General features: G+C 43.9%; 1 protein-coding gene across 1 annotated transcript in view; it reads left to right on the top strand.

The window, feature by feature from the left end:
* Positions 1–27,501, top strand: part of LOC116658023 (receptor-type tyrosine-protein phosphatase T-like) — a 443,338-nt gene that overhangs the window by 302,294 nt on the left and 113,543 nt on the right. The window contains exon 3 of the mRNA XM_032462327.1: positions 26,812–27,083. Coding sequence (XP_032318218.1) covers positions 26,812–27,083 — 272 coding nt within the window. The remainder of the gene's footprint in view (positions 1–26,811; positions 27,084–27,501) is intronic.

The raw sequence follows: 27,501 nt of genomic DNA, 5'->3' as shown, positions 1-27,501 counted from the left end.
AATCTTAGTTTAAGATTTCTAATTATTTCTTTTAGATTGGGAATGTCCACTTAGTGGTGTGGGCATTTGAATGTGATATGTCATTCACATTGTGATATGTAATGCATAATATGGTAAAGTGATACGTAGTGTCAGATTGCCCTTCAGAAGATCTTTGTGCCACTTTAGTCGAAGCAGCAAGTGATTTTTCACTAAGTCTGCTAACATTAGGAATCATCACTATTTTTAAATCTTTGTTAATTTAACAAAGAAAGTGGACAAAAGGAAGTAACACTGCACATACTGATTTGGATTTTTTTTAAACATTTTTTAGTGAGTTATAGTCATTTTACAATGTTGTGTCAAATTCCAGTGTAGTGCACTATTTTTCTGTTATACATGAACATGCATTTATTGGATTTTCTTTATTATTTGTACAGCCAAACATATTTTCTATGTTTCATACCCTATGAATTATCTGTTCATGAACATTTTTACATTTGTCATACATGTTCATAGGATCTTTTATGGAATAAGTTTACCTGCTACTTACATTGAAATGTATTTTCTCAGTTTTCACTTTCTTTCAGAATTTTTGATGCTCTGATGAGTAGTTTTAATTTTTATATTGTCGATGATATAAAACAATGTATCTTCTTTGGCTTTTTTTTGGCTTTAGGACTTCAAAAGTTATTTCCCCACCTCCAAACGAGATAAACATTCTCCTATATTTTTTCTAGATCCTTAATGATTTGATTTTTTTTTTCATTTTTCTCATGTTCAACTCTTTAATACCTAATATTTATGTGTTAATTAATTAACTGGTTCCTTCACTTTTGGTTCATCCTGTGAATAGGTCTGTCGTTTTCCAAAAAGTTAACCAGTATCCCAGGACCGTGAATTAGTAGCCTAAAGTTTCTCTGCTGATTTGGAGCACGAACTTTCTCATCGGACTTGTTTTCTCATTGCATGTGTTGACGTTCTTTCTACGTGGAGGCATTAGTTTATCTGTTTTTATGTTGGTGCAGCACTCTTAATTACTGCAGATCTATCAGGTATTTAGTGCTTGAAAGGGCATCTTCTTCTCTTCATCCTTTATTAAAAAGAAGTGTGGCTCTTTGTGTTTCTTTTTAGATGATCTTCAGAATTATTTGATCAGATTTCAAAAAAAACTTGGGTTTTATTAGAATTGCAACTATTGTACAAATTATGTTTTTGTGAGAATTTTCATCTTGACTTTATTGAGTCTTCAGATTTGGAATCATTACATGTATCTTCACTTTTTCAAGGATTCTTTTATATCCCTTAGTAAAGTTTTATGGGTTTCTTCATCTGGCTCTCACACATTTCTGTTTAAATTGATTCCTAGATGTTTGCTACTATTGTGATTTAATTTATTTCCTGTTACCATTTCCAAGTGGTTAATGCTGCTATCTAAGAAAGCTGTTGTGTTTTATCTCTTTATTTTTTAACCACTCACCTTACTGAACCCTTTCATTGGTCCTGCAGATTTTTTGAGTTGATATTTTGGGTTTTCTAGGTGTTTAATCATATCATCAGGCAAATAATGGTAATTTTGTCTGACTTTTCTCATGTGTTCTTTCCTTCCTTCCTTCCTCCTCCCCTCCCTCCCTTTTTAATTTCATTGGTTAGAACTTGGAAATAAATATTGAATAATATTGATATAACCATGTTTCATTCCTGAATTTAGTAGAAATGACTTCAGTGTTTGACTCTTACATGTGACGTTGTCTTTAATTTCAGATGGACAGTCCATTATTCTAAGGAAGTATTCTTCCATGTCTAGAATACTGACTTTTTTAAAACCAAGAATGTTGAAAAGATTTTATCAAAGCCTCTTCAGCAACAGTAGATTGAAGATTGTCTTTCTCACCTCCATCCCGCTAAAACAATAACATATTAATGTATTTCACATTTTCAAACAGTGTTTCTATTCCTAAAATAGGCATATTGTCTCTGAATATGCATATATTTCTTTTTCACATAATGATTAATTGTGATAGATTCAGGAACTTTTTTGTGTATATATTTATAGGTGAGACAGTTCTATAGTGTTTTAAGTTTAATTTTCAAAAAAAATTTTTAAAGATTTGTTAAATTAAAAAATAAACATGGTTAAGACACCAAACAGCTCAGAAGGGCTTGTATTGAAACGCCACTGTATGCTACTCAACTCTCCTGCCTCCCAGATCCCACTTGCACTGGCATCCATTTCTATTTTTGTTTCTTGGTGGTTATGTCTACCTGTGTAAATGCTTAAAGTGCTTTTCTTGACTTACTAACTTCAGGTGTTACCTACTGGCTTTTTGTTGCGAGAAATAAGAACTTGCCCTCTAATTTACCCTCTACCTCCCAGTATAGTAGGGTTTTACTTTTTATGTCCTCCACTGGTAATCTTTGCCAAGTCAGACAACATGCTTACACCTCCACTTCTTGCTCCAGGCTCCATCAGCTGTGTCTCCTGGGTGAGATGAGGGGTTCCTTGGTGTTCTCCCTTTCCCCTCACTCCCCTCCCTCTTCTCCGTCTCTCAGGCTTGTCTTGACTCTGTCATGTCTAAGGTTGGTGACTTTGAAATTTTTCTCTGTAACTGTTCTTGCCTTTCATGATTGATCAGTTGCATGATTCTAAAAGCTGAAAATCCAGAAACAGCGCTCATTTTATTGTGACCGTGGAAGCTGTTTCCCTGCAAAGCCCGGCAGTATGTATGCTAGGATCCTATTTTGTTTTCTGCTGGACTCAGGCACACTTCTGTACCTCTCAATGGAGAATGCTCCTGGCTTCAAGGTTGAATGAATTCTCTTTTTTTATAGTCTACTGTTTGCTTTTATATTTCCAACTAAACAAACAACTCTTCCTATTCAGTGAGAGACCTCACTCACTTCCAGAGCCACGGGTCCTACTGTCCAAATCACTGACACTTTTCATGGTCATCATCTGAGATGGCCTTTTTATAGTTAGTATCTTTGGCCTCAACCCAACAAGGAAGATTTCATTTTCTGCCAGTCCCAAGCCTGGAAGTTTCTTTGCTTCCAAACACATTTTAGGGGTTCACATAAACCTGGTATTAAAATAAAATGAAAGTGCAAAAAAATTAAGTACTTTCAGTCCAAGCAGGATTACATTCTCATAATTTCTTAAGGAAGAGTAAGTGGGAAGTAAAATTTTTGAGAACTTGTATAACTCAAAATGCTGGCTCAGATTTAATTGATAGGTTTTCTGGGTATATATAAATTTTGGCTAAACACCATTTTCCCTTAAAAATTTCAAGCTATGATGACTTTTCTTTCCAGGATACAAAGTGGTTGATATGAAGTCCTGTTGACTGAGGTTCCCTCTTGTCCTTGTTGTTTTCAAGTCTAAATATTAAAAAAAAAAAAAAACCTACTTATTTCATAGAGACCCTAGGAGATAACTGTCAATGGTTTCTTTGCTATTTGGGGCTGAAGCTGTTTAAGTTTTGCCATCTCTTTTGGTCTTTATATTAGGCTCGTGCAAACCTTCTGAATGTGCTGGGAAGCAGACAATTTCTAGGTTGGGGACTGGCAGAGAAAATTCTTCCCTCTTGGTCTGAAGCAAATGATACAGACATAATTTGCTGCCTGCTTCCCTTTGCTGCATATCAGTCTCTGGTTTCCATCATGGAAACTGGGCTTTGCTTTTTCCCTTGATATTGGCAGTCCCTTTAGCTTTAGGCTAAAACTGGTCTCTCCACTTTGTCACCTGACAAGCCCTAAACCCTTCCAGGCTAGCCCTCTGTCCCACCCTGTCCCCTGCCCCAGGGCTGTGTTTGAACACAGGAAGGCACAAGTGACCCACGTGTCTAATCCAGTGGGTCCCACCCACATCTTCTGTTTCTGTAAATGAGTGTGTCTGCTTTACTCAGATCTAAATGCATTCAAGAGTGCTCCTTCCAAGGAACCTATTACAAAACCTAAGTGAGGAGAGTAGACTTCACTAAATATTCTTTGTGTGGGAAGGAGAAAGTAAATACTTCAGCACAAACCACTGAAAATTAGTATCAAACTTTGGCTTTTCAATGCCCACTCTCATCTCTCTTTCCGCTGATTTTATTTAGCTCTTCCTTTTCCTCCTCAGCATTTGGTCTAGTTTGCTCTGTTTCTTTTCTTTCTTCCACTGTATTTTTTCTCCCCTCAATTATGGAAAACAATTAGGCTTTGCTCCCAGCTTCTTTCCTCAAGCTTGCACACCTCCACCCAGCTTGGTGTTAAGCAAGACAAGGGGGCTTGTGAATGATGGGACTTCCCTTCTAAGAAATAAAGAAAAATATTTTTCTCAAGCATGAAGGTTGTTCTCAGGAAGAATTCTTGTGAATGACATTCGTTCCATCAGATTACAGACAATAGAGTTCTTGTGTCACCTGCCTCTTGATGAAACGTGACACTAAAGATGATAGCAAGGCATGTGTTTTGGTTCCTTATGTATGAAATAAATGGGATGGGCTGCATGGTTTCCAGGATTCCTTTAAGTGCTAACATTTTATAATCCTGTGAATTACATAACTAAGTTCATTTCCAGGGAGTAATACCAACTCATTCATTCACAAATACATTTATTGAAAACTTACTTTCATATAAAACTTGAGAGCTTGTGAAGCAATTTACATATATTAGCTAATTTAGTACTACTAAAAAAAGTCCATGAGTTCACTGTGATAATTATCATGATCTCAACTGATGCATGGAAATGGTGACTCAGATGTTTAGGTTAAGATCATTGACAGAAATTAGTATTACAGAATTCCTTTTGCCCAATACCTATTGAATGGAACAAACAAAAATACAGGAAAATAAAAATAAATAAAATTCATCACAACCTCTAAACAGAGTAAAGGGAATAATGAAATGCAGTAAACTTTTAAAACTAGTAAATAAGGAAAAAAACCCAGAATACCTGTCATGTTGAGAGAGCTGGACTTTGCATTCCCCAGCCACCAGAAAGCATATCCTTCAACTATTCACTAATACCCAAACATCTAGAAGAAAACAAATTGAGTGGGTGACATTATCCTTTCCATTGTCTGGTGAAGGAAAAAGAAAAGTCCCTGGGGCAGAGGTGGGAGTCGAGACAAGTGAAAGGAGAAAGGTTTTGGAGCTGGTTAACTTTCTTTGATAGTAGTAAAAGCTTCAGGACTACACACTGGATTGGAGAAAGAATATAAAAACAGAGAATATCTCCTCTCAGGAAGAGTAAATGCCTGCAAATGGATGGAGTGAATCTGACTATAAAGATATTTCACAAACTCAAGGAAGAAGGAATAGATCTCCAGTATTCTGACCCTGCTAACATCACCCCTGGCGATCTCTCTTCTTGTCACTGTTCCATTAGGTTACAGAAATTGGGCAGGACAAAGAATACTCAATCTTCAAACTTATAGCTTCCAGGGGAAAACAAAATGTCCCCTGCAATGGTGGGAAGAAAGTCAGGTATCACTAATCTATCACAGCAAATAAAATGTCAGGACAGAGCCACCCAAACAGAGCAAGAAGGAAGGAAATGGCATGGCAACCTTAGAGCATACAACAAAGCAAAGCAGAACAAAACAGAGCAACCGCAATAAGCAGGAGTCTGTAGGATCCAAGGGCAGCACTCCCAACTAAGAAATAAAAGTCAAGGAGCAGAACTAAATTACTCACAATTGCTTTACTCTGTGGAACAACTGATACTCACATTCATGAAGGCAACAAGGTAAGAGTTCAAGGATAAGGTGATAAATTAATAGAATAAGATTAATTGGGACAAAAGGAAACAAGTTGAGGCCCCAGAATAGCTTTCATAGGATTAAAGAGCCCATGGATAAATTAGGGACAGCAGAAAATGAAACACAACAGACGAGAAATAGAATCACATGGCCGGAAAAAAAGGATGAAGGAACAACGTCTTGACAGGCACACGAATGCAGATGAAAGTGTGATGGAAGTTGTCAAGGGAAGATTAAAGGAAGCTAAAGGGAAAAGATGATTTATTCAAGGATAGATATATGTGTATATATAAACATGGTTTATTCAAATACATAACATAGCTTTATTTAATGTAAGAACAAATCCTTTTTGAGTTGTCTGTGCATGAGATACTTTTTTTTAGAGGTTTACATGTATTGATTAGTTTCTTTGCAAGAGTATGAGACCCGGTACTGTTAGTATTCCCAATGTATAGATGTGGAGATTGACATAGTTACGTGACTTGCCCAGGGTCACAGTATATAGAGCAGAACTGTGATTCAGAAGAACAGAATTATGCTATTCTGCATCTGAATAGAAAAAACTTTCTGAAGTGAACAAGTATCTAAATTTGCAGTTCAAAAGACACTGTGTTGCAAGCAGTGGCATTGTTTTTACCTCCCCACCAGCAATGTGTAAGGATTCCCATTTCTCCACATCTCCCCCACACTTACTGTTGCCTGGGTTGTTGTTGTTGTTGTTGTTGTTGTTGTTGTTGTTGTTTTTGAGTATAGGATTCTACTTATAAAATCTAGGTAGCTAGCTAGCTAGCTAGCTAATTATCTATCTGTATCTTACATATGTCTCTATAAATCTGTATCTGTATAGAATAGGCAAATTCGTAGAGACAGAAAGTAGATTGGCAGTTACCAGGTTGGGGGAAGAGATTATTGCTTAGTGGTTACAGAATTTCTTTTTAGGATGATGAAAAAGTTTTGGAAATGGATAGTGGTGATGGTTGTGCAAGATTATGAATGTAATTAATGCCAATGAATCATACAATTAAAAATAGTTGAAACAGCAATTTTATGTTGTACATTTTACCACACATAAAAAAATAATGAAAAAGACAAGTGTGTTCCGGGAAAATATGGTACAGAATGCTGAATGCCAAGACATCCTAGTTAAGCTATTAAACCTTTAGGATAAAGAAATAAATTACCCAGTTTACCAGATACTAGAATATCGTTCACAAGGAGAGGTTAGGAAAAAAAAAAAAAAAAAACAATCAGGCTGGCCTCGAGCTGTTCTACAGCAACACTGGGTTTGGGGAGACGGTGGAATGATGGCTAATATATTTAATGGGAAAATAAAGTACAGCCCAAGCACATCCTGGGATATAAAGCCAACAAACAGTTGTCCTCAAGAATACACGTCCTCAGAATAAATGTAATTTTCCATGAGATCTTGAAAAAATACTGAATCACAAAATCCAACTAATTAAGGGCGAGTAAAAATAAGATTCATGAAAGCTGAACTCATGGTATATGGACAGATGATGAGTAGTGTCTCTGTTTAAATACAGAACTAACAGTAAACAACTCGGGCGATTACAGTTATAGATCAGAGTGTGAAGGTTATAAACCCGGCGGCCGCCAGCAATTAAAGCTGAGAAATCGGGAGTTTGGGAGAGGGAAGTTGAGAGGACGTGTGAGCGTACGAATGCTATCTTTCACAGCATGGAGCCATTAAATAGTGTCTAAAATTAAAATTATTAGTTAAGAAAACAACATAATTACTCCAGACTCTTAATGTTTTCTTCACAATCTGTATTCTTAACTTCAAAGGGATGTTTCAGCAAATCTATTTCATGCTGAAGAAGCATTTGATGGTCTAGATTTCCTCCAGTTTTAATTACCTTTTTCTTCTGTTAAATACAAGTAAAAATAAATGTCAGACATACAAATTTTTAAATAGTACATGGTATTTTATCCTATATCTGATAGTATTTATTCCTACTGATTCTTCTGCCCATTCAACCATCCGCTATCCATCCCTTTGTCTCTGCATATATCATATTTACAGTGATGTTGGCCATATGTTAATGACAGCTATTTCTGGGTGGTGAGACTTGGGTTTGGTTTTGTTTTGTTTTAACTTGGATCTTTGTATTTCTTGGCATTTCTTGAATTCTTCAAAGTGAATGAGTGTTATTTTCACATGAACAATAAAGTGATCTTTCTTTAAAAATAAAAAGGCAAGCAAATACATCACGATGTTGACAGCGGTTAATCCTGGATAGTGGAGCTCTGGATGTTTGCTACAGGGTTCTCTGCTGTCCGAAAGTGGAGCATTCCTGTGAGACCTTTCCTAAGTGGAAATGGCATAAAGCGAAGAAGCAGTTTCCTTAGGACACATCTTGCTAATGATACACAAAGTAAATGGAGGTAAAGCACAGCTGCTCACCGACACAGTTCAGAGCGTCGGCTGCTGTGTGCTGAGACGCTGCATGTCGTCCGGGGAAGGGGTTGGAGCTGCCTCTCTTGCTGCTCGGGGTGTGTGCTGCCTGTGTCACTGCTCCCTGCAAAACAAATGCTGAACCTTATTTTTGCTTTTCTCCTTTTTCTTCAAGAGTGAAAACCCTTTTTGGATTTCTTTTGGTTGGTGAAAACAGGTCCTAATGTAGGTCTTTTGTCAAAGCAAAGTGGAGTAAAATGAACTTTTGAAAAGTGGGGGAGGCCTGTATTTTATTCTTTTAGGGGTCTCTATTTTCTGACTCTAATTTATCAAAAATTTTAAAAACATTTAACAAAAATGAGGTGCTTGTCCTCAGATAGAAAGTGGTGGAGGCATGATTCAAGCCTTGCTGCTAGAGGACAGGGCGCCATGAGCCAGGGTGGGCCATGACCTGAGCAGAAGCAGGAAGCAGCATTGAGAAATGGCTGTCGAATCTGATTCTCCCTTGTGGGTGGGGGACAGTATTTCAGTTCTTGAGTTAGTTCCTCATCACGAATCTAATGCCTAAACTTTTGTAGAAATCCTAAAACGATAGGCTGTGAGAGCTGGAAGGAATCTGGAACTCGTTCCATCCAACCTGTGTGTTTATCCAACAGATAAGGGACTGGAGACACCACATTCTGTTTCATGCAGTCGTAGGTTAGAACTGGAAAATACTTTGGGGACAGTTGAGTGCAATCCTGAACGTGAACGGGGTTTAGTGTTTTGTGTTAGCTCTGCAGGAGCTAGGTTAGTCTCTAAGTTCTAACCAGCCCAGGAGGCCACTTTGTGGCCATGGGGTGGGTGCCTGATGCAGATTCAACAAATGTGTAATTCATGCTCTTCCTGTGCTTCTAACTGTGCCAAGCAGATCTCCTTCTCCTCTCTCTATATTTTGTTAGTATAGACATTGGGTCTCAGCCTGAGGGCAAGTGACACGCACAGGGTCATTCACTGGAGTTGGAATGAGTTGATAGTGACCCATTTTGTTCAGGTTCTAACGCCCAGAACCTGTGGAAAATGGAAGTCTTTGCAGATGTAATTAAGTTAAGGATCTCAAGGTGAGATCATTCTGGATTTGGGGTGGGTTGCAAATCCAGTGACAGGTGTTTCTATAAGAGAAAGACAGAGGGAGATTTGAAACACGGAGGCACAGAGGAGAAGGCCAGATGAAGACAGGGGCGGAAAGTAGAGTGATGCAGCCCCCAGAGGATGGGAGAGGCAAGAAATGAGTCTCCCCTGGAGCCCTCAGAGAGAACACAGCCCTTGATTTCAGACTCTGGCCTCCAGAACTGCGAGAGAATAAATTTCTGTCATCGGAAACCGCCAAGTTTGTGGAAATTTGTTACATCAGCCCTAGGAAGCTCATCTAGGTACGAGAGAACCCATCTTCGCCTATATCTGTTGTCTGTGCTTTAGGCTCTGGGTCCTAATACATCATTTTTGGTCGCAATGGAAAAAGCAGGGTATAGCTTACTTGGTGTAGGTGGTAAAGGAAGTGCTGGGAAAGTCCCGAGACGTGGATGAAGAGTTGGAGCCTCATGTTTGGGGTGAGACAGAGGGCAGCCCGAGATCACAGGGCTCAGCAACTCTACTCTGGATGCTCGGAGTCCAGGGTGGAAATCAACTTTATGATCCTCTGGGAATCCAGCCTCTTACAGCTTCCCATAAAAATTCCCATGAGGACAGCAACAAAAGCGACATAGCAAGGCAGGCAGGCAGCCCTTGGGCAGAATCTGGGAGACAGGTCCCTCAAGTCTAAGGCTACTTGAAACGGTGAAGATAAATGTTAAATCAACCACCTGCTCTGTGCCCCAGCAAAAGCAAGACGTGGCTTTAGTTCTTTCCTGTTCCTCTGGTCGAAGACAAAGATCCGCACCCACGTAACATGGGATCAACACCCTTTTAGAGCATGAATGCAACATGGGATCAACACCCTTTTAGAGCATGAATGCAACTTTCTGAAGCACTCGAAGTTCTATTGTTTTCCTCCCACCCTTTCTTTTTACATCCTACTGGAGGCTGAAACTCACAGAAACCACAAGGCAAAAGTTAGTAGGGAGATGGTGGCAGCACACTGCATCCTGGTGGTTGTGGTAGAGTGCTGTAGGTGGGCTGGGAGGGAGGCTTCTGTGGACGGGGGTTTTTCATGTATACCATCTGTTCATAGTGTCAGAGAACCAGACAGTAAGCATAGGAGATGAGCCAACCACCATCCTTCTGAATCGAATCATAGTTAACAATAATAGTGTCTAACATTTATTGAGAGCTTAGTATTTGCTGGGTACTCTTCTCAGTTAGGGGTCCGCAAACTACAGCCTGTAGGCTGCCTCTGCCACCTGTTTTTGTGAAGGTTTATTGGGACACTACCTCGTTTACTTGTCTGTCTCATTTTTATGGCCGCTGTCATGTTCCAGCAGTAGAGTGGAGTATGGTCACATGGCCTGCAAAGCCTAAAACATTGATGATCTGGCCCTTTGTGAGAAAGTTTGTCAGCCTTTTTTCTGAACCATTACGTATATTACCTCAGTTAATCCTCATGATGATCCTAAGAGGCTGGTTTTTTTTTTTATTATTATTATTATCCCCATTTTACAGATTAGGAAGCAGAAGGCATGGAGAGTCTAAGTAGTTTGCCCCACAATGCCCTTTAGGAGAGGGCAGAGAAGGGATGTGACTACAGGCAGTATGACTCCTGCATCTGTATCGCCATGCTGAGCTCTCAAGTGTAAACCCACCGGATGAAAGAATCTTCTGTATACTAGGAATTAGGGTGTGAGATGTGCCCAGCTACCTGCTTCACAAGATGAGGATCTGACAGAAAGACCAGCTTGCTTGCCTTGTTCTGTCAGCCAAGTGTGAAGGCATGGGTCTGTGATCTCTAGAAGGCAGTAGGTTGAGAGCCAAGAAAATCAGTTGTAGCTTCATGGTCTATGCTATAAAAATGATGCAGTCTGAGAAATGCATGGGCTCAGAAAATATACCATTCAGAGATCCTTTCTGGGGAAATAATCACTGAACAGGTACTTCAGAGCATCAAAAGATGAACTAAAAATCAAGAACTCAAAATGAAAAGATCATGGGATGAAAAGGCTGGTGAGCATCCCTGGGCGGCACCTGCAGACACCCTATTCAACTTGTCCCAAAGCCCTGGAGGAGAATTTCCATTTCAGCAAAGTGCCTCTGATGAAGTACCACTGGCTGTTTTGCACGCAGCTGTATTCCCAGGACCTCTGACAATGCCCGGCGCATAACAGGTGCTTGATACACGTTTGTTGCAGAACAAACTGGTGACATCAGTGAGCAGGCAGCCCTGTGGAAGGGCTGCCTGTGCCTTTCCCAGTGGGTGTAGCTTCAGTGCAAACAAGTCCATTATAAACCGTAATCCCTCATTAAGCCTCTTCTTCAGGAAAGGTTTACAAACCACAATCGCAAGCCCAGTTAAGTGCCACAACTCTGTAGAAAGCAGTAACCCGTGCCAGGAAATGTAGCGACTAGGAAATGCCTCAAGATGTGTGTGTGGTTGTCTTTCTGTGGTGGGTGATTTTCTCCCCTCCCTTCTTCTTTTCTGTTTTTTTCCTGGGTTTCACTTTAAAATGAAGAATAAGACTACACTATGTTTCCACATTTGGAGTTGGATCACCTCTGCAGAAATCTCCTGAGGCACCTCTTTGGGTGTTGATGGCTCTAAGAAGCTTGTTATGGGTTGAAATGTGCCTCCCTCAGTTCATACATTGAAGTTCTAGGCCCTGGTCCCTTATTTGGAAATAGGGCCATCGCAGGTGTAATTCGTTAAGATGAGGCCATGCCAGAGTTGGGTGGGCCCAGATCCAGTATGGCTGGTGTCTTTATAAAAAGGGGAAACTTGGAGACAGACACTCACATAGGGAGAATGCCATGTGAATTTGATGGCAGAAATCAGAGGGAAGCCTAGGAATGCCAGAGATGGCCAGCAAACCACCAGAAGCTGGGAGACAAGCCTGGAGCAGAGGCTCCCTCACAGCCCTCAGAAGGAGGCAACCCTGCTGACAGCTTGACCCCCAATGCCTGGCTTTTGGGACTGTAAGATGCTGCATTTCTATGGCTTCAGCTACTGGGTTTGCGACATTCCCTTACAGCAGCCACAGAAAACAGGCACAGAGCTCCTTGCCTGCCTGGCAGCTTTCAACCCCAGGGCTTCCTTCCCTTCCTCTTGTCCTGCTCCGACTTTCCTTCTGTGTCCCAGTGGAGCTGGCGGGGTTGTTCTCTTTAGCGGTGTGCAGTGTAGACTTCCCTGGACTGGATGGGGAAAGAAGCACCAGGGAGGGAGGGTAACCAAGGCGGAGGGAGGCGTGTGCATTGTGGTCAAGGAGTCCAAAGTCCAAAGTGGATTTGGGTAGAAAAAGTGGGACAAGGGAAGGAGGCTGGGGCTGGATGTTGGGGGAAATATAAGGGTGAAGAGGGACATCTGATTTGCTGTTGACAGGACTGGAAACAGGTTGAGAAGTGAAGGATGAGAGAGGTGAAGACTGTCAGGGGGCTCAGGGGCTTGATTTCAAAGCCCCAACTGATATCCATGGGGACATCTTGGTGGCTTCAAGGACTCAAGCAGAACTGTGAGACCCTGTGTGTCTATTTCTGTGAGCCGGCATTTTCCCCCAAGTATTGTCCTCTTCCTGCCCTCTGACATGCAGAGCCAACTATGGTCGCCTCCTCTGGTGATGGAAGCCCCCTCCCAGGCTGGGCCACAAGGGGCAGTGCTTGGAGGCCTTCCTGGAAGTGGGAGTGGGAAGGCAGTTTCATGCAGGTGGTGGAGGGCAAGGGTCAGGAGCACAGGCTCTGGCCCTGTTTTGCAGTGTGGTGACACCCAGGGGGCCTGTCCCTTCATGGGAAATGCAGGGACCATCCAGTGGACTGGGAGCTGGCATAGTCCCCTGGGTTACCATGGTCCACACAAATAGGCTGAGCCCCTGGGAACTTGTTTGCCCAAAACAAATGGTTCTCAAACTTGAGCGTGCATCCATATGACCTGGAGCACAGGAGATTGGACCACACCCCAGAATCGCTGATGCAGAAGATCAGGGGTGGGCCCAGGAATGTGTTTTTCTGTCAAGTTCCCAGGTGATGCTGGGGCCACTGTTTTGGGGGCCACATTTGGAGAACCACTGGCAAAGAGAAGTATTCCTTGAGGTAAACTGGGGAGAGCCAGGGCTTTCTGCTGCTCCTGGGACTGTTGCATGCGTGGAAGGTGAGGCTGGGATCTACCTTACCCTGCTGGTTTGTAGGGCCAGCTCTCTCACTCTCTGTTGTAGTCAGGGGTCCACAAGAGGGCTCAGGGATGCTGCTGCTGCCGCCAACGACCTTGGTAGCTAACATTTACTTAGCTCTTGAGAGGCGCCAGCCACTGTCCTAAACAATTAACATGTATAAACACATTTATTCTCAAACCCATGAGGCAGGTACTCCTATTACTGTCATCACTCACTTCACGGATGAGAAAACTGTGGCTCAGAAAGGTTCAGTATCTTCCCTGAGGTCACAGAGCTGGTAGCTGGCAGTGCTGGGGTTTGACCTGGCCATCTGAATTCAGCGTCTAGACTCTTACCCTACATTATTCCACCGACCCTGCAGGAGACAGGGGGCAAGAAATGACCCTGATGATGTTGGCTGTTTTATTTGGCCTCTCTTTGCCCTCATTTTCACCTCAAAAAAGGAAATGGCTTTTCCTATCTTAGATGAAAGAAATACCTTTACATTTTAAAAACAAAAGCTGTCAGGATTAATTGGATAACAGCTGTCAAATTCTTGTAGCTCCTTAGAGGATGGTAAAAGAGGAGGAATAATTATTGTGCTATTTTCTATGCAGACCCTGGTACATTTGGGGGAGTCAGTAAGTGCCTCATGATATTCTTGGTAATTAGCGATGATTGAAGGGGGGTTGTTCACGTCAGAGGAGAGGCCTTGCTAAGGTCAGGCTGTAGAGAGAGCCTTCATGTTTGATGGTCAGTGGCCAGAGCCCTCTTGTCCCTAAGAGAGGTGCACAGGGTGTGGCCCAGGGTAGGAGGGAGCGTTGTCAAGCAGGTTAGCGTGCTTGCCAGCCCTGGATGGAGAGAGGGGGCAGCACCACTTGCCCATCTGCCAAGGTTTATGGACCCCTGGCTCATGATGGCTGGCAAAAAAAAAGCCCAAAAAACAACTAGACTAATGTTTCTCAAAGTGTGGCCCTCAGATCAGCTGCATCAGCTTCACTTAGAAACTTCTTAGAATTCTGAAGCCCCACACAAACCTACAAGGGGTGAGATCCAGAAATCTTTAAATGAGCTTTCCAAGTGGCTACGATGCATGCTTCCATCGGGAACCACTGTTTTCGTTTGAAATAGCACTGACCTTGGAGCCAGACACACCTAAGTTTGAATTCTGGCACTGCCACTCTCTGGCTGTGTGACTTTGGACAAGTCACTGTACCTCTCTGAATATCAAGTTCCTCATCTATACAATGAGAATGGGAGGTTAGAGGGGTGGTCTACAGGGCACTCGTTCTGTATCTGCAGTTCCTTCTGGTCCCACCGTAGGTTAGAGACTGTCTTGTTTCTTGGCTTTGAAACAGTGTATTTCTTCTTCTGGGAACATTCTCTCTGCTCCCTCCTCACCTTTCTGACACCTGTGCGACCATAGGCCTCAGCATAGAGTTTTTTTGCTCCAGCAAGTTGTTGTTTCCTTTCTCTGTACACCTCCTTCCCTGAATCACATCTGGGTTAGATCTCTCCGCATGTTCACGCCCGACCATAGGACTCCCCACACCCTCAAAAACTGCCTTTTACGTGGCATACTCTCCACGAGGGCAAAAATCTCGTGCTGACTGCTGTCTCTCTAGAGTGTCAGACACACAGCAAGTGTGCAGGTGATATCTGAGGCTAGAACTGATTTCATTCCGTTTAAAAAATGCTTGGTCCTAGGGTATTTTGTGAGGAAACTGGGGGAGGGGTTACCCTCATGCATGGAACCCCGTGGGGGAAACTGAGGCCCAGAGGTACGAGCTGACTTAGGGATGCAGTGGCAGGGAGAACAGGTGGAGAAAGTGGGCCCTGGTGGCTGAGGATTTCGGGGAGAGGCTGCTGTGGAATCGGGGTTCAGACAACACTGAGCACATCTCGACGGGGCAGAGGGCTCATCTGATGCCACCTTTAGGCAATGTGATGCCCTCACTTGACCAACCACCGTGGGCTCTGCTGATGAAGAACAAAGTAACACAGTGGCCTCTCGCCAGCACTCGTAGTAAGAAGTCTATCCTAGCATCACCAGGGCAGGCATTTGGCAAAGCTCAGGGTGCTTCTTAACATAATTTATGTTATGTGTTTGTTTGTTTGTTTGTTATGGACCTCTTTGAGAAATAGATGGACCCTCTCCCCAGAAAAAAAAAGCACAAAAACACAAACCTTCCCCAGTGTTGACCTTGCCACTCCATGGGGATGTAATCAGGGTGCTTCCAGAATCACTCCCAGTTGTTGCAGGGGAAGTAAAAGTGTCAGGTGAGGCAGAGTAGGCTTTAATGCTTTACGTCTCTTAAGCCCTGGTATTTTAAAGCTCGGGAAATAATAGCAATGACCCAATTTAGTAATGCGAAGGCAAGACAGCACTATTTTAACAGGCTTAGTCATCACTTCGTTTTGCATTTTTTTCCCCTGTTGCCATTTGTGACTTTTCCTATTGCAAATATATGAAGTAATAATCGAGTATTTTCCATGGACCATGGCAAACATGCTATATATAAAACACCATTGAACATTCTCTGAGTGTAATTGGAGCATAAATGTAACTAATCAAAGCATTATCATACCAACGGATGTGTGAAGAGTTTGGAGATTTAAAAACACACACACACACACACACACACACACACACACACACACACACACACTCTTACATGTCATTTCAATTTAGAGATTTAGAGCAAAGGACTCAGCCCAATGAATGTCAAGAACAATTTGGGGTCTGACAATGTTCCCGGCAGCCCTGTTGTTCTCTTTACTCTTAATATGACAGCAGCTTGACAACTGGCTTCAGTTTTGTTCTTTCCTCCTGCTCTTATCCTCTCTTTCTGCCTGTACCAGCTCCACAGGGCAAGGCCGGCGAGCCCCAGTGATCACTCCTTGCCAGCAAACATGGCACGCTCACCTTTGGTGTGGAGCCTAAGTGCTGCATGATGATTAGACTTTCCTGGGTTTGAATCTTGACTCTGCTACTAGCTGTGTGGCCCTGGGAAAGTTATGTAACCTCTCTGTGCCTCAGCTTTCTCATGTATAAGAGAAGGATGATAATAGTGACCACCTCTTAAGGTTGAAATTAGAATTAAATGAATTAATAGAAATAATATGCTATAGTATGTGTTTGCTGTTGTTCTTATTAATGGGCAGGTGTGATTAATGAGGGAAAGGCATTCTCGTGGGAACATAAAAATGACTGTGTTTCTCCAGGAACAAGACCCAAGGAAAAAGGTCTCTCTTTTACCTTCTTTCCTGAAGGAGCCTAGTTAGAAAATCCAAGGCAGTCCTGGCTCCTTACTCCCCACCAACTAGTCATGTGACTGTAAAGCGTTGGAACCATAGACTTCTCTGGCTGGAAGGAACTTCAGAAGCTCTACCTGCACACCTGTTTCACAGGTGAAGGAATGGAGTGAGGCACCACGTGACTAAAATGGATGTGCAGGAAGAGGTCGGGGTCTGAAGGGGGAGTGACATCATCTGCCCTTCGGTTCTATCTGGACGTTGTCAAAAGAGTTCTGCAGTTTCCCACATCAAAGAGCAACTCAGACAAACCCTTATATTTCATCATTTATGTAGCAAGTTCTCATTGTCCTGTGTTGGGGTCCATTCACAGTAATGCTTGTTCTTCCTCCTGGGATGTTGGGACATTAGGCTGAGACGCTGGGGGAAGTGAGTTACGCAGTTACAGGTGGGGAGAACCCAGTGTGCTCCATGATGTTTACCTGGGGCTGGTTTTGTCGTAAGATTATTAGAAGGTCTAAAAGCCGGATATCGTGTAAAAACTTCCTTTGGATTTTGGTTCGGGACGTGAGAGGGGTGAGAAGACGTCAAGGGTGGAGCATGATTTAGGCTTTATTCTTTGCCTCTGTGATCATCATCCTCCCGTCTCCTGTCTCCCTGCTCAGAGTTCTTTTCCTCACCTGTGTTCCATTTCTCTGGCACCACCGCCTCCCTTCCCCTTCCTCCCCATCTCCTTTGTCCCTTCTCTTCCTATCTTCCTCTCTGTCTGCTCCCCTGATTTCTCCTCCTTTCCTTACCTCCCCCGCTTTCCTCTCCTTCCTTTCTCTTCTCTCTCTCCCTTTTTCCGTCCTTTTCCATCTTTTTTTTTTTTTTTTTTTCAGGAATGGGGAAGGAATGCAGGTGCCCAAGTACCTGGTCTTTGGGGGAAAGGGTCCACATAGGGAGCCCCTCCAGCAGCACCTTCAAATCCAACCACCTGGGTTTAATTGCATTTTTCAACTACACTATCCACAGCTACTTGGATTATCAGATAGCTGTTTGTTGGAGAATTGCCTTAACACATTTGCATATGAAATGCTTAACCTCAACTTGCTGGTCTGAATGAATGATTACAGAAATAGTTATTACTTGTTCACACAAACTGACTCTGACGAAAACATTCACAAGTATTCAGTGCCTTTGAAACTTCAGGATGTATTTTCTTTGTTCTAAACAGACATTATGTATCCATTAAGCTGTAATTATTCCCCCTCCCCCATTTTCTGGTGTATTAGAAAGGAAGCAGATTTCTTTCCTTTTTTTTTTTTTTTTAAATACATGATAAATAGAAGGCTTTCCATGATAGTATGAATAATGTTGAATGATATGTTTGCTACCCTGGCTGTTGGTAAATTGTTATGTTTATGATTGACTTAATGATTATTAGTTTTCATGATACTTCTGGTAAAACTCTGTTTCTCATCCACATCTATTTTCTTAGTTTATGGTGCATTGTGTCTTTTGACATTTTTGTGTCCCTTGCCCTTTTATTGTGCTCGGACAGCTAAATTTCATCCTCCTGAACTTTTAAATCAAGCCTTGTCCAGGAGAGCTGTAATAGAGGTATATGTAGGGTCAGCAGTGCAGGAATAACTGGTCTCTAGGCTTTAGTGAAAGCCATAGAGAGAAGTGCATTTAAGTAATTTAGTGAAGGACCATGGCTGGACTAGGCAGTGTGGATTTCAGGAACGGCTTCACCTGAGCAAAAACTTGGAAGCAAGGAAGTCTGGAGTGTGTGTTAGTTTCCTATTGCTGCTATAACAGCAATTTCTGGAGGTCAGAAGTCCTAAGTAGGTTTTACTGGGCTAACACTGAGGTGTCAGCAGGGCTTTACAGAGGCTCTGGAGGATGGGGGGACCCTCTTCTGTATTTTCTAGTTTCTGGAGGCCACTTGCATTTCTTTGTTCATGGCTCCTTCCTCCATCTTCAAGGCCAGCAGCATAGCATCATCAAATCCCTCTCTGATTCTGCCTCTTCTGCCTCTCTTATCCAGAATACTCCTCCTATCTTAAGGTCATCTTATTTGCAATTGTAATTCCATCTGTAACCTTCATTCCCCTTTGCCGCGTAAGGTAGCATTGTCACAGGTCCCAGAGATTAGAAAGTGGACATCTTTGGGAAGCCATTACTGTACTTACCATAGAGAGAATAAGGGCTTCATTGGGGGAGAGCCTTCATATACAAGGCAGGAGATGGAGGCCTCCAGACATCCTCATGAAAGACTCTGGACTTTATAGATAAACAGATTTACCACTTTCTACCTCTGTGTAGCTTTGGGCAAAAAAAACCTCTCTCCCTTCCTCAATGTTCCTTGCTTTAAAACAGGCATAGCATGGCGCCACCTCATTGGGATGCTGAGAGATGCTTTGGTCATTGCCTGGCACATAACAAAGTTCTCAATAACCATCAATGACATTAAACATGTTAAATTGCATTGGGCCCATTGTCACCTGCTGCTGGCCATTTGTTATAAAATTAACATTTATTGAGTCAGGTCCAGTGTTTCATGTAATACTCACTGAAAACAGACCAACAACAAAACTTGGATGGATAGCTTTCAGTATCCCATTTTATAGATGAGGACCTTGAGGTCCAGGGAGTTTTATTAAGTTGCTCAGTCATGCAACTAAGAGATGCCACAAGCGGGACTGAAACCCCGTTTTCTTGACTGCAGATCCAGGATTCGTTCCAGGCCGCCACAGCTGCCTTGGCTCCAGGCAGCAGTTGGGTCCCTGCTGCTATCCGCTCCCTTCACGTAGGTGCTGGCGCTGGAAGCTGGCGGGGCCCCCTGTCTGCAGGGACGACTCTGAGCTCTCGGAGCTCTGGGCCCTCGGCTGCCAGTCGCTGAGCACACTCATGTAATCTTAATGAACAATGTGCAAAGCCATTAAAAACTCAATTAGGGCTTTCTTTTTACTGCCGACGTGAGGAAATGCAATCCTGAGGTGCTCATGTGTAAACACAATAGCCACCATCTGCTACGGAGAAGCGTTTCGCCTCCAAAAAGGGGATCTATGTTGCAGACACATCAATGACGGGGCTCTTATCAAGGCATTATTATGCACAAAGGGGGAAAAATGCAAAATTTATGGCCAGCCAGAGAGTGCTTCCTGGTTTAATTCCACAGTTTTTGGTACTGTGTATAATAACTGTGAGGAAGCTAATGCTGTTTTATGTTCCTTATCAAGCCAATGGATTTTGTGGGGGGGACAGGGGGAGAAGGGAAGAGAATGTATTTACAGTCTTTCTCTTTCTTGTTTCTGACTGATCTGAGCACAATGACTGGCTCATTTTTGATCTTCAGGAAATTGACAGCCCCGGGATGGTATTAATTAAGCCAACCTGTTGATCAAAGAGGGTCCCACTGAGCTCTGATATATGAGGGCTTTCATTCCTGAACAATCTCTACAACGGCAGGCCTGTGCTCAGCTCAGAGATACAGCTTTCTTCCTTTCTGGAGGGTGGAGCAAGACCTCTGTAAGGTGGACTAGGTGTGCGTGGGGGCTACAGATGGCTGGATCCCACCCTTCCCGAAGACTCTGCACTTGCATTGCTGCATGCCATGGCTTCCTGCCTCTGTGCCTTTGCACATGCTGTTTGCGCTACTTGAAATGCCCTCCCGGGTTACCACCAAGCCCATTTCCATGGAAGGGATCCTGACTGGGAAAGAGAAGAGGCGCACACATTCTGATGTGTGGAGTTTAGCTGTATACCTACCACCTAGTGTCTCTTTACATCTGCTGACCTACACTAGATTTATGTGCAGACAGTATCCCTGGGGCAGGAGCATCAGGAGGGAAAAAAATAGAGCCCTGTGCAGTTAGGATATGAAAATCCTGGAGGGAGACTGTTGCAGGGAGTAACTGACTGCAGGGCGGGGATGGAGGAGGAAATCCAACACAAAGGATGATGCCACATGGAATTAAGAGTTGAACTGTAGGGGGCAGTGGTGCCAGGTAAGCATTGACCCTGGTGGAGGAGGGGAAACTCCATATGAGTTTGCAGAAGGAGCTGCCTCTTGAACCTTGTTGACTGTGGGCCCAAAGCAGTTTCGTTATATGTCCTCTGAGTGTGTCCCAGGGCAGAAAGACATTAACAAGGACCCACCCAATCGCTAAGACATCACTAGTGATGGCAATGGCATATGAGGGATCTGCACCTGGAAGTGCAGTGAGGACAAGAGGATTGGCATCATTAATTAGGGTGTCTTGGTGAATTTTGGAAACACTAGTGAGTATCGCTCAGAGCTGCAGTTCCTACAGGTACAGGAAAGGGCTTAAAGCTGATCAGATTCCATTATCAGGGTTCATAATATGCTCAGTGGTTGGTGAGATTTCACTTCTAGTCGTTCTTCAAGTTCTAGCTCAGCTTAGTCCAGTCCTGGAAGATGTCCCGACCCACCCTGGCTGAGTTTAATCACACTGCTTCTCTGCCTTGTACTCATGACTCTGCTCTGCTCTAGCAAGACTGGTTGCTGCTCGAGCTACTGTGATTGCAGCTCGGCTGCCCTCTCTGCACAGTCTCAGCTTCACTGAGGCCCTGGTTTACCGAGTCACTAGTTTCTGGTTCAGAAATTGGAATGGGGTGGACCTCAGTAGAACCGAAACTGTGTGCCTGAGTCTTAGCTGCAGAGGAGGCTGGTCTTTTCCATTTCCACAGAGGAAAATAGGCTTTTCTTAAAAAATTGGTGGTGGGAGTGAGGTTCCCCCAAACACAGGAAGGGAGTTCAGATGTCGAGTGTCCAAACCACAGGGCAAGTTTCTGCTCCAAGTCATCAGTCTGATCAGCTTGGAGGATGACCTGAGAGCAGCCACATGCCGTGGTGGGGGACACCTGAGGAGCAACAGGTGACACGATTACTGGCTGCACTGACCAGCTGCCCTGATGAGTTTCCACTGCTGAAAGGTGGATCCCCCCCATCTCTAGCCACAAAACCTTTTCTTTTTTCTGTCCAGGTTGGGAGCCAAATGATCTAACTGCTCATTTTGCTTTTTATACCATACTTCCCTCCTAAGACTTTCATGGTGACAGGATCTGATACTGCAAGGAACCTTCTACACCCACACAGGAGCACTCAGATTCCCTGGGGCACCTGCTGTTTAGAGAGTGTGCTGCTGGCATCTGATTGGGTCTGTCATCCTTATAGCTCTGGATCAGTAGCTTGGGAGTACATCTGTGGTCATAGTACCCCAAACATTTGGAAAGGTGCATGTGTTACCTTTCATGACAAAAGGGACTTTGCACATGTGATTTAATAAAGGATCTTGCAGTGGGGAGATTATTCTGGACTGTCTGGCTGGACCTGTTGTATAGGGTCCTTCTAAGACAGAGACAGGAGGGTCAAAGTCAGAAAAAGATGTACCTGTGGAACTAGAAGTGGGAGTGATGCCCTTTGAAGATGGAGGAGGGGCCCATGGGCCAAGGAATGCTGGCAGCCACTAAAAACTGCACAAGATAAGAAAATGGTCCTTCAGAAGGAAAGCAGGCCTGCAATACCTTGATTTCAGACTTCCGACCTCCAGAACCAGAAGAGAATAAGTTTGTGTTGTGTTAAGCCACTGAGTTTGTGGTCATTAGTTACAGCAGCGATCAGACACTAATCCAAGTTCTAAATCTCTGTCCCCAAGCCTCCACCTGCTTGACTGCCAGGCCTCTGTCTGCTCTCCTAAGGTTCCCCCCAGTCACTCATGAGAATCCTTGGGCATCTCGTGAGTGCACGAGTATAGGTCAGTCGCCTGTGTTGCCCCTTTCTGGACTCCTCTTGGAAACCCACTGCCTGCATGGTGTAGAAAGAGACCCCCACCACGGATGGTGCTGTGGGAGCCCTTCCCAGTGTCACAGTACCCCTCCCCTCTCGTGGGGTGTGCCAGATGCAGGTGCTGCTGGCCTCCCCCACCCTTCCGCATCGCCGGGGGTTACTCTCTTACACTCTGTCACTTGGACTCCAAGGCCACGCTGCTCATTCTCCCAGCCTCACTAGAACATTCCTGAGCAGGGCTCCATCCTGCTGTTCCCTTCTGGCCTGACCCATCCCTCCTTTGTGGGTAGGCTGGGTGGGGTGGGCAGTCATCATTTTCTTTCTTCTGTCTTCTTTTTTTTTTTTTTTTTTTTTTTCAATTTTCTTGTTTATCTCTCTGAGCCTTGCACCCAAACACATACCTTTCTGTCTAGTCTACAGGCCAGAGGATGCGTATCAAGTCACAGAGATCGACATTAGGGGGCAGGGGGTGGTGTTATGCTAACTGAACCCAACTCTGGCCCCCCTGAGGCACAAAGTGTCTTAGTGAAGGTCCAGGATGTTTCTTTCCCTTCTCAAGGATTTATTCTTGGAGTCCGTTCTTTTCATTCTCATCTTTCTGATTCTTTTTACCAAAGGACACTGCTCTTAATGACATCCCTATCTGGAGCATCTTGCAGCCTTGCTTAGTAAATACTGTTTCTCATGTTATCTCCTTAAATAAAGGGACTAGGAGGAAGCAGAGGCTCTACGGGGAAGCCAGCATAATAATGATAATGCTAGTTGCAGAAATAAGCTTCAAAATTTCAGTGGCTTAATAACCCAATAGTAGTTTATTCCTTGTTTAATTAAAGTCCAAAATGAGTGTTCCCAGTAGGTGGGTGGCCTTCCTCGTGGTCATGGTCATTCAGGGCACTGGACTCCTTTTGTTGTGGCTTTGTTGTCACTTAGGCTCCTAGAATCCCTTACTTTCAGCTGGTAGATGGGAAAAGGACAATGGAGCAGTGATTCTAGAACCTTAATGTACATCCAAATTACTTGGGGACCTTTTTGTTTTTTGGGGGTTTTTTGGTGCTCATGACACACTGGGTATCATGCCTTTTGCCACAGTAGTGATCTTAATAAAATGCAAATTCAGATTCAGTAGACCTGGGGTGGGGCCCCCAGAGTCTGCATTTCTTAGCAGCTCCCCGGTGATGCTGAGATTGCCAGTCCGAGAATCATCCTTTAAAGAATGATATAAAGGAGGATGGAACAATGAGGGTCAGGAGAGGTAGTAGGGGTGGTCAGCTTTCAGGCACCAGGCTTGGAAGTGGCACACTTCATACGCAGGTCCTGTTGGCTGGAGCCCAGACACATGGTCCCATCAAACTATGAAAGGAGGCTGGGGAGCATGGTCCAGCCATGTGCCCAGAACAGAGAGGACAAGTTTGCTAATCGACCAGCAGTTTCTGCTGCGTGGAGACTTGATGGAGGACCAAGCACCTTCACCAGCTCCTACCTTCAGGGAAATGGTATCATCTCTATTAACAGTCATGGGGACAGCAAGATGGAAGGGATTCCTAGACTTGCTGTCTAGGAATGGACGTTAAATGGACGTTAAATGGCTGGGTGGATGGACGTTAAATGGCTCCACCTCCTCAGTGAGCCTGCTTCACCAGCAGAGCTGGGATGCAAAGCGATGGGAACCTGAGCTGGTGGAAGAGAAATTTTCTCAACTTTCTGCTGTGGACAGAAGAAGCCTGGTGTGAACTGGCAGGAGGCTAGAAGCTTAAATGTCCATGGGGCATCCTAGGGTTCTGAGTGGAGAAAGCCAGACACTGCCTGCTTCACAGGCTGCCTTCCCTACCTGTAGATGTGCTCCCCTTCTGTGGCCAGGGGCTTGTGGGTCTTGTGGGTCATCACTCCTCTGTCCCAGGGAGACCTTCTGGAAGCCTGTGGGGTGTAGGTCAGCAAACAGATACGGACATGGATGCTGACTTCTCTCTGCACCTCAGTTTCCCCCCTGCAGTGGTTCCTTCCTTGCTGCCTTAGTGGGAGGTTATGATGACTGGAGATAACACCTGACAAGGGACAGCTCTCCATGTGCCCTGGCCTTCCTGCCTGGCCATAAACTAGGAAGCTTTACCCTCTTGGAAACACAAGGAAGATACGACTTTTGCTTCACCTGCAGTGGCTCCTACCCCAGGGGGTGGGTGAGTTTTCTGATTGGTGGGATGTCCAAAGTCTGATTCGTGTTTCTGTCCTTATCACCTTGCTTCTTGCCGGCTCAGTCTGGGGTAAGCCCTAGGAATCTGGGTGGAGTCAGAAGGAAAGAGTCCTTGATCATCTAGCTGCTGTGCATGCTGGTTCAGGGGAGAATACGAGCCTCAAGTTCAAGTTGCTTTCTCTAATCCAGCTTTGTAAATAGTAAAGTCGAGATTTTGAACACAAACACACTCTCTCTCCTGTGTCTATTTTTAAATTTGTTCTGAACCGAAAAGAGACAAGCTACGAATGACTGGTACCCTCTAGAACCCCAACATGATATGAATTGCCCAGCACGTATTATCTGGCAGCTGTTAGTCTTTTTGGTATTAGGGTGAAAGAATGAGGCTACTTACAGCTATTGAAGTGGCTCATCTTGGTTGAGGATAAGGAGTCTTAAGGTTTCATTCTGATTGAAGATTTTAGTGGCTAAAATAAGATTTCAAAGCAACAGTGGTTTTCTAGGTGTGAATATTCATTCCAGAATCACTTGAGTGTTTTATGATGCAGTTTATTTCATAGAATCATAAGACTCTTTAAGTCACAGAGTTCAGCCTTCACAGTTGATTGTGAAATTTCCTTAGTCATCTCCTCAATTTGTCCAGGCTCTGTTTAACCACCTGCAGTGATGGGGAATGCACTGTGTCTCTCCAGCAGTCCATCCCATTTTGAATCCTTTCTGCTTGTTAAGAGGTCCTTTGAACTGAAATGTGCCTCCTGGTGGTTTCTTGCCTAAGTCGGCTCTCTCAGGCGACCTTCATCAATTAGCTATTGCCACAGTAATGGTGCCTAACAAACCAAGAGGGAACTCTGTGCCAAACAGCAGTGAGCATTTATCTTCCCGTTCCTGGGTCTGAGCAGCCAGAGTGGACTGGCTGATCCAGGTTGGGCTTGTTGGCCATGTGGCTGTGTTTCCAGCTGCCTGGGTAGCATGGCTTGTTTCTTCACTGTCCATTGAGCTCAGTTCTCTTCCACATGCATCTGTTTTTCATCCCAGGCTGAAAGGGCAGTGGCTACTGGGGGCACATTCTTCTCATGGAAGGTGGCTGTAGTGCCAGAGGGCAAGCCCGACAAGGCAGGCACATTTCAAGCCTCATTCTGTTGGCATCCTTTTGACCAAAGCAAATGGTGCCCAAAGTCGTGGGATGGGGACACATCCTGTGCCTCTTTTGGGAGGGACTGCCTAGACAAAAGCTAAGGGCATAGATCCTAGGAAGGGTGAAGAACTAGAAGCAACCATTTAATCAGACAAAGTAACTCCAAAGAGGCTCACCTCCTTTCTAGGAGACAGCCTTTTCTAATGCTTGCAAATAACAGTCATGTTGTTTGCAAATAGTGAAAATAGCATAAATTGTGAGGTTGGAGATCATCTGGGTGTCATCCCTCCCTGTCTGAGTGGCCCAGAGTGAGTCACTCAGTCTTTAAATAAAATGAAAACCCTCCATCTCCCAGAGTCATTTTGAAGATTCAATAGAATACTTCATAAATGAGATACTCAGCATCACACTGGTACTCCTTACGTGCTTAGCAAGTATGACTTACCCTCCATTTCATCTTTCGGTTGGTTCTCTCATTTCTTGAAGGTCTTCTTTGCTGACTTGAGTATGCTGTACTTTTCACATGCCTTCCTCTGATAGATTCCTGATACTAATGCAGGGCTCCAGGTGGAATATGTTAGAACAGCACGTGGGTGTTGTAAAGTTCCTGCTTCCACTGAGACAACCCAAGCTTGAATGAAGTTATATTTCACCTCATTTCACCCATGGAGGTTGCAGTTAACTAAATTCCTGGGTTTTTATTCCATGCTTCCTGTAGGAGCTACTGGTTTTTAATGTGTTTTTTTTTTTCCCTGTAAATGTTTGTGGAATGTTTACTTTGTAGAAATGCTCCATGCATGTATGTTCCTGTCTCTTAATTCTTAAAACTGCCTTGGTGAGTAGGATTTTTCACTCCCAGCTACAGAACAGGATACTCAAGTTGAGAGAGGAAATGTGGCTTCCTCAGGATGAACAAGACCCTCCTAGAGAGACTTGATTTCCGGCCACTGTGTTTATGTGTATGACTGATTTTCAGAAGAATGTTCTTTCTCTCTCCTTGTCTCTGCGTCCCGCCCCCTTTGTGGGTCTCCAGGATCCTTTATGATGGTGAACAGCTCCGGGAGGGCTTCTGGCCAGAAGGCCCACCTTCTCCTGCCGACTCTGAAGGAGAATGACACCCACTGCATCGATTTCCACTACTACTTCTCCAGCCGTGACAGGTCCAGCCCGGGGGCCTTGAATGTCTATGTGAAGGTGAATGGCGGGCCCCAGGGGAACCCCGTCTGGAACGTGTCCGGAGTCGTCACTGAGGGCTGGGTGAAGGCAGAGCTTGCCATCAGCACCTTCTGGCCACATTTCTACCAGGTATGGCATTTTACCATAGTTTGATTTTTTTTTTCTAAGTAGTTATAAATCTATATACCTCTTGCCCTGATTAGAGTTTAGGTCTAGAAAGGACTTCGTTTACTTACTCGCTTGTTCACCTTGTGTTTACGGAGCTGATCCTAGCTAGACCTGGTGGATGCAGAGGTGAGCCAATCCAGGAGACTGACTGATATATAGATAAACACTTACAGTATAGGGGGATGCATGTGGATTTGACAAGATGCTGGAGGAACCTAGAGATTGAAATTATAAAATAATTATAAGAATTATAAAATACAAATTATATAAAATTCTAAAATAATTTCTTACAACAGTTGGATTAGGGAGATACTATTAATATGCCTGTTTTATAGATGAAAAAACTGAGGTTCAGAGAAATGAGGTAACTAGTTAGATA

This window comes from Camelus ferus, chromosome 19, assembly GCF_009834535.1.
Source record: "Camelus ferus isolate YT-003-E chromosome 19, BCGSAC_Cfer_1.0, whole genome shotgun sequence".
Classification (NCBI taxonomy): Eukaryota; Metazoa; Chordata; class Mammalia; order Artiodactyla; family Camelidae; genus Camelus; species Camelus ferus.
Note: the sequence above shows the minus strand (reverse complement) of the source record. Positions and strands in the feature narration are given on the sequence as shown.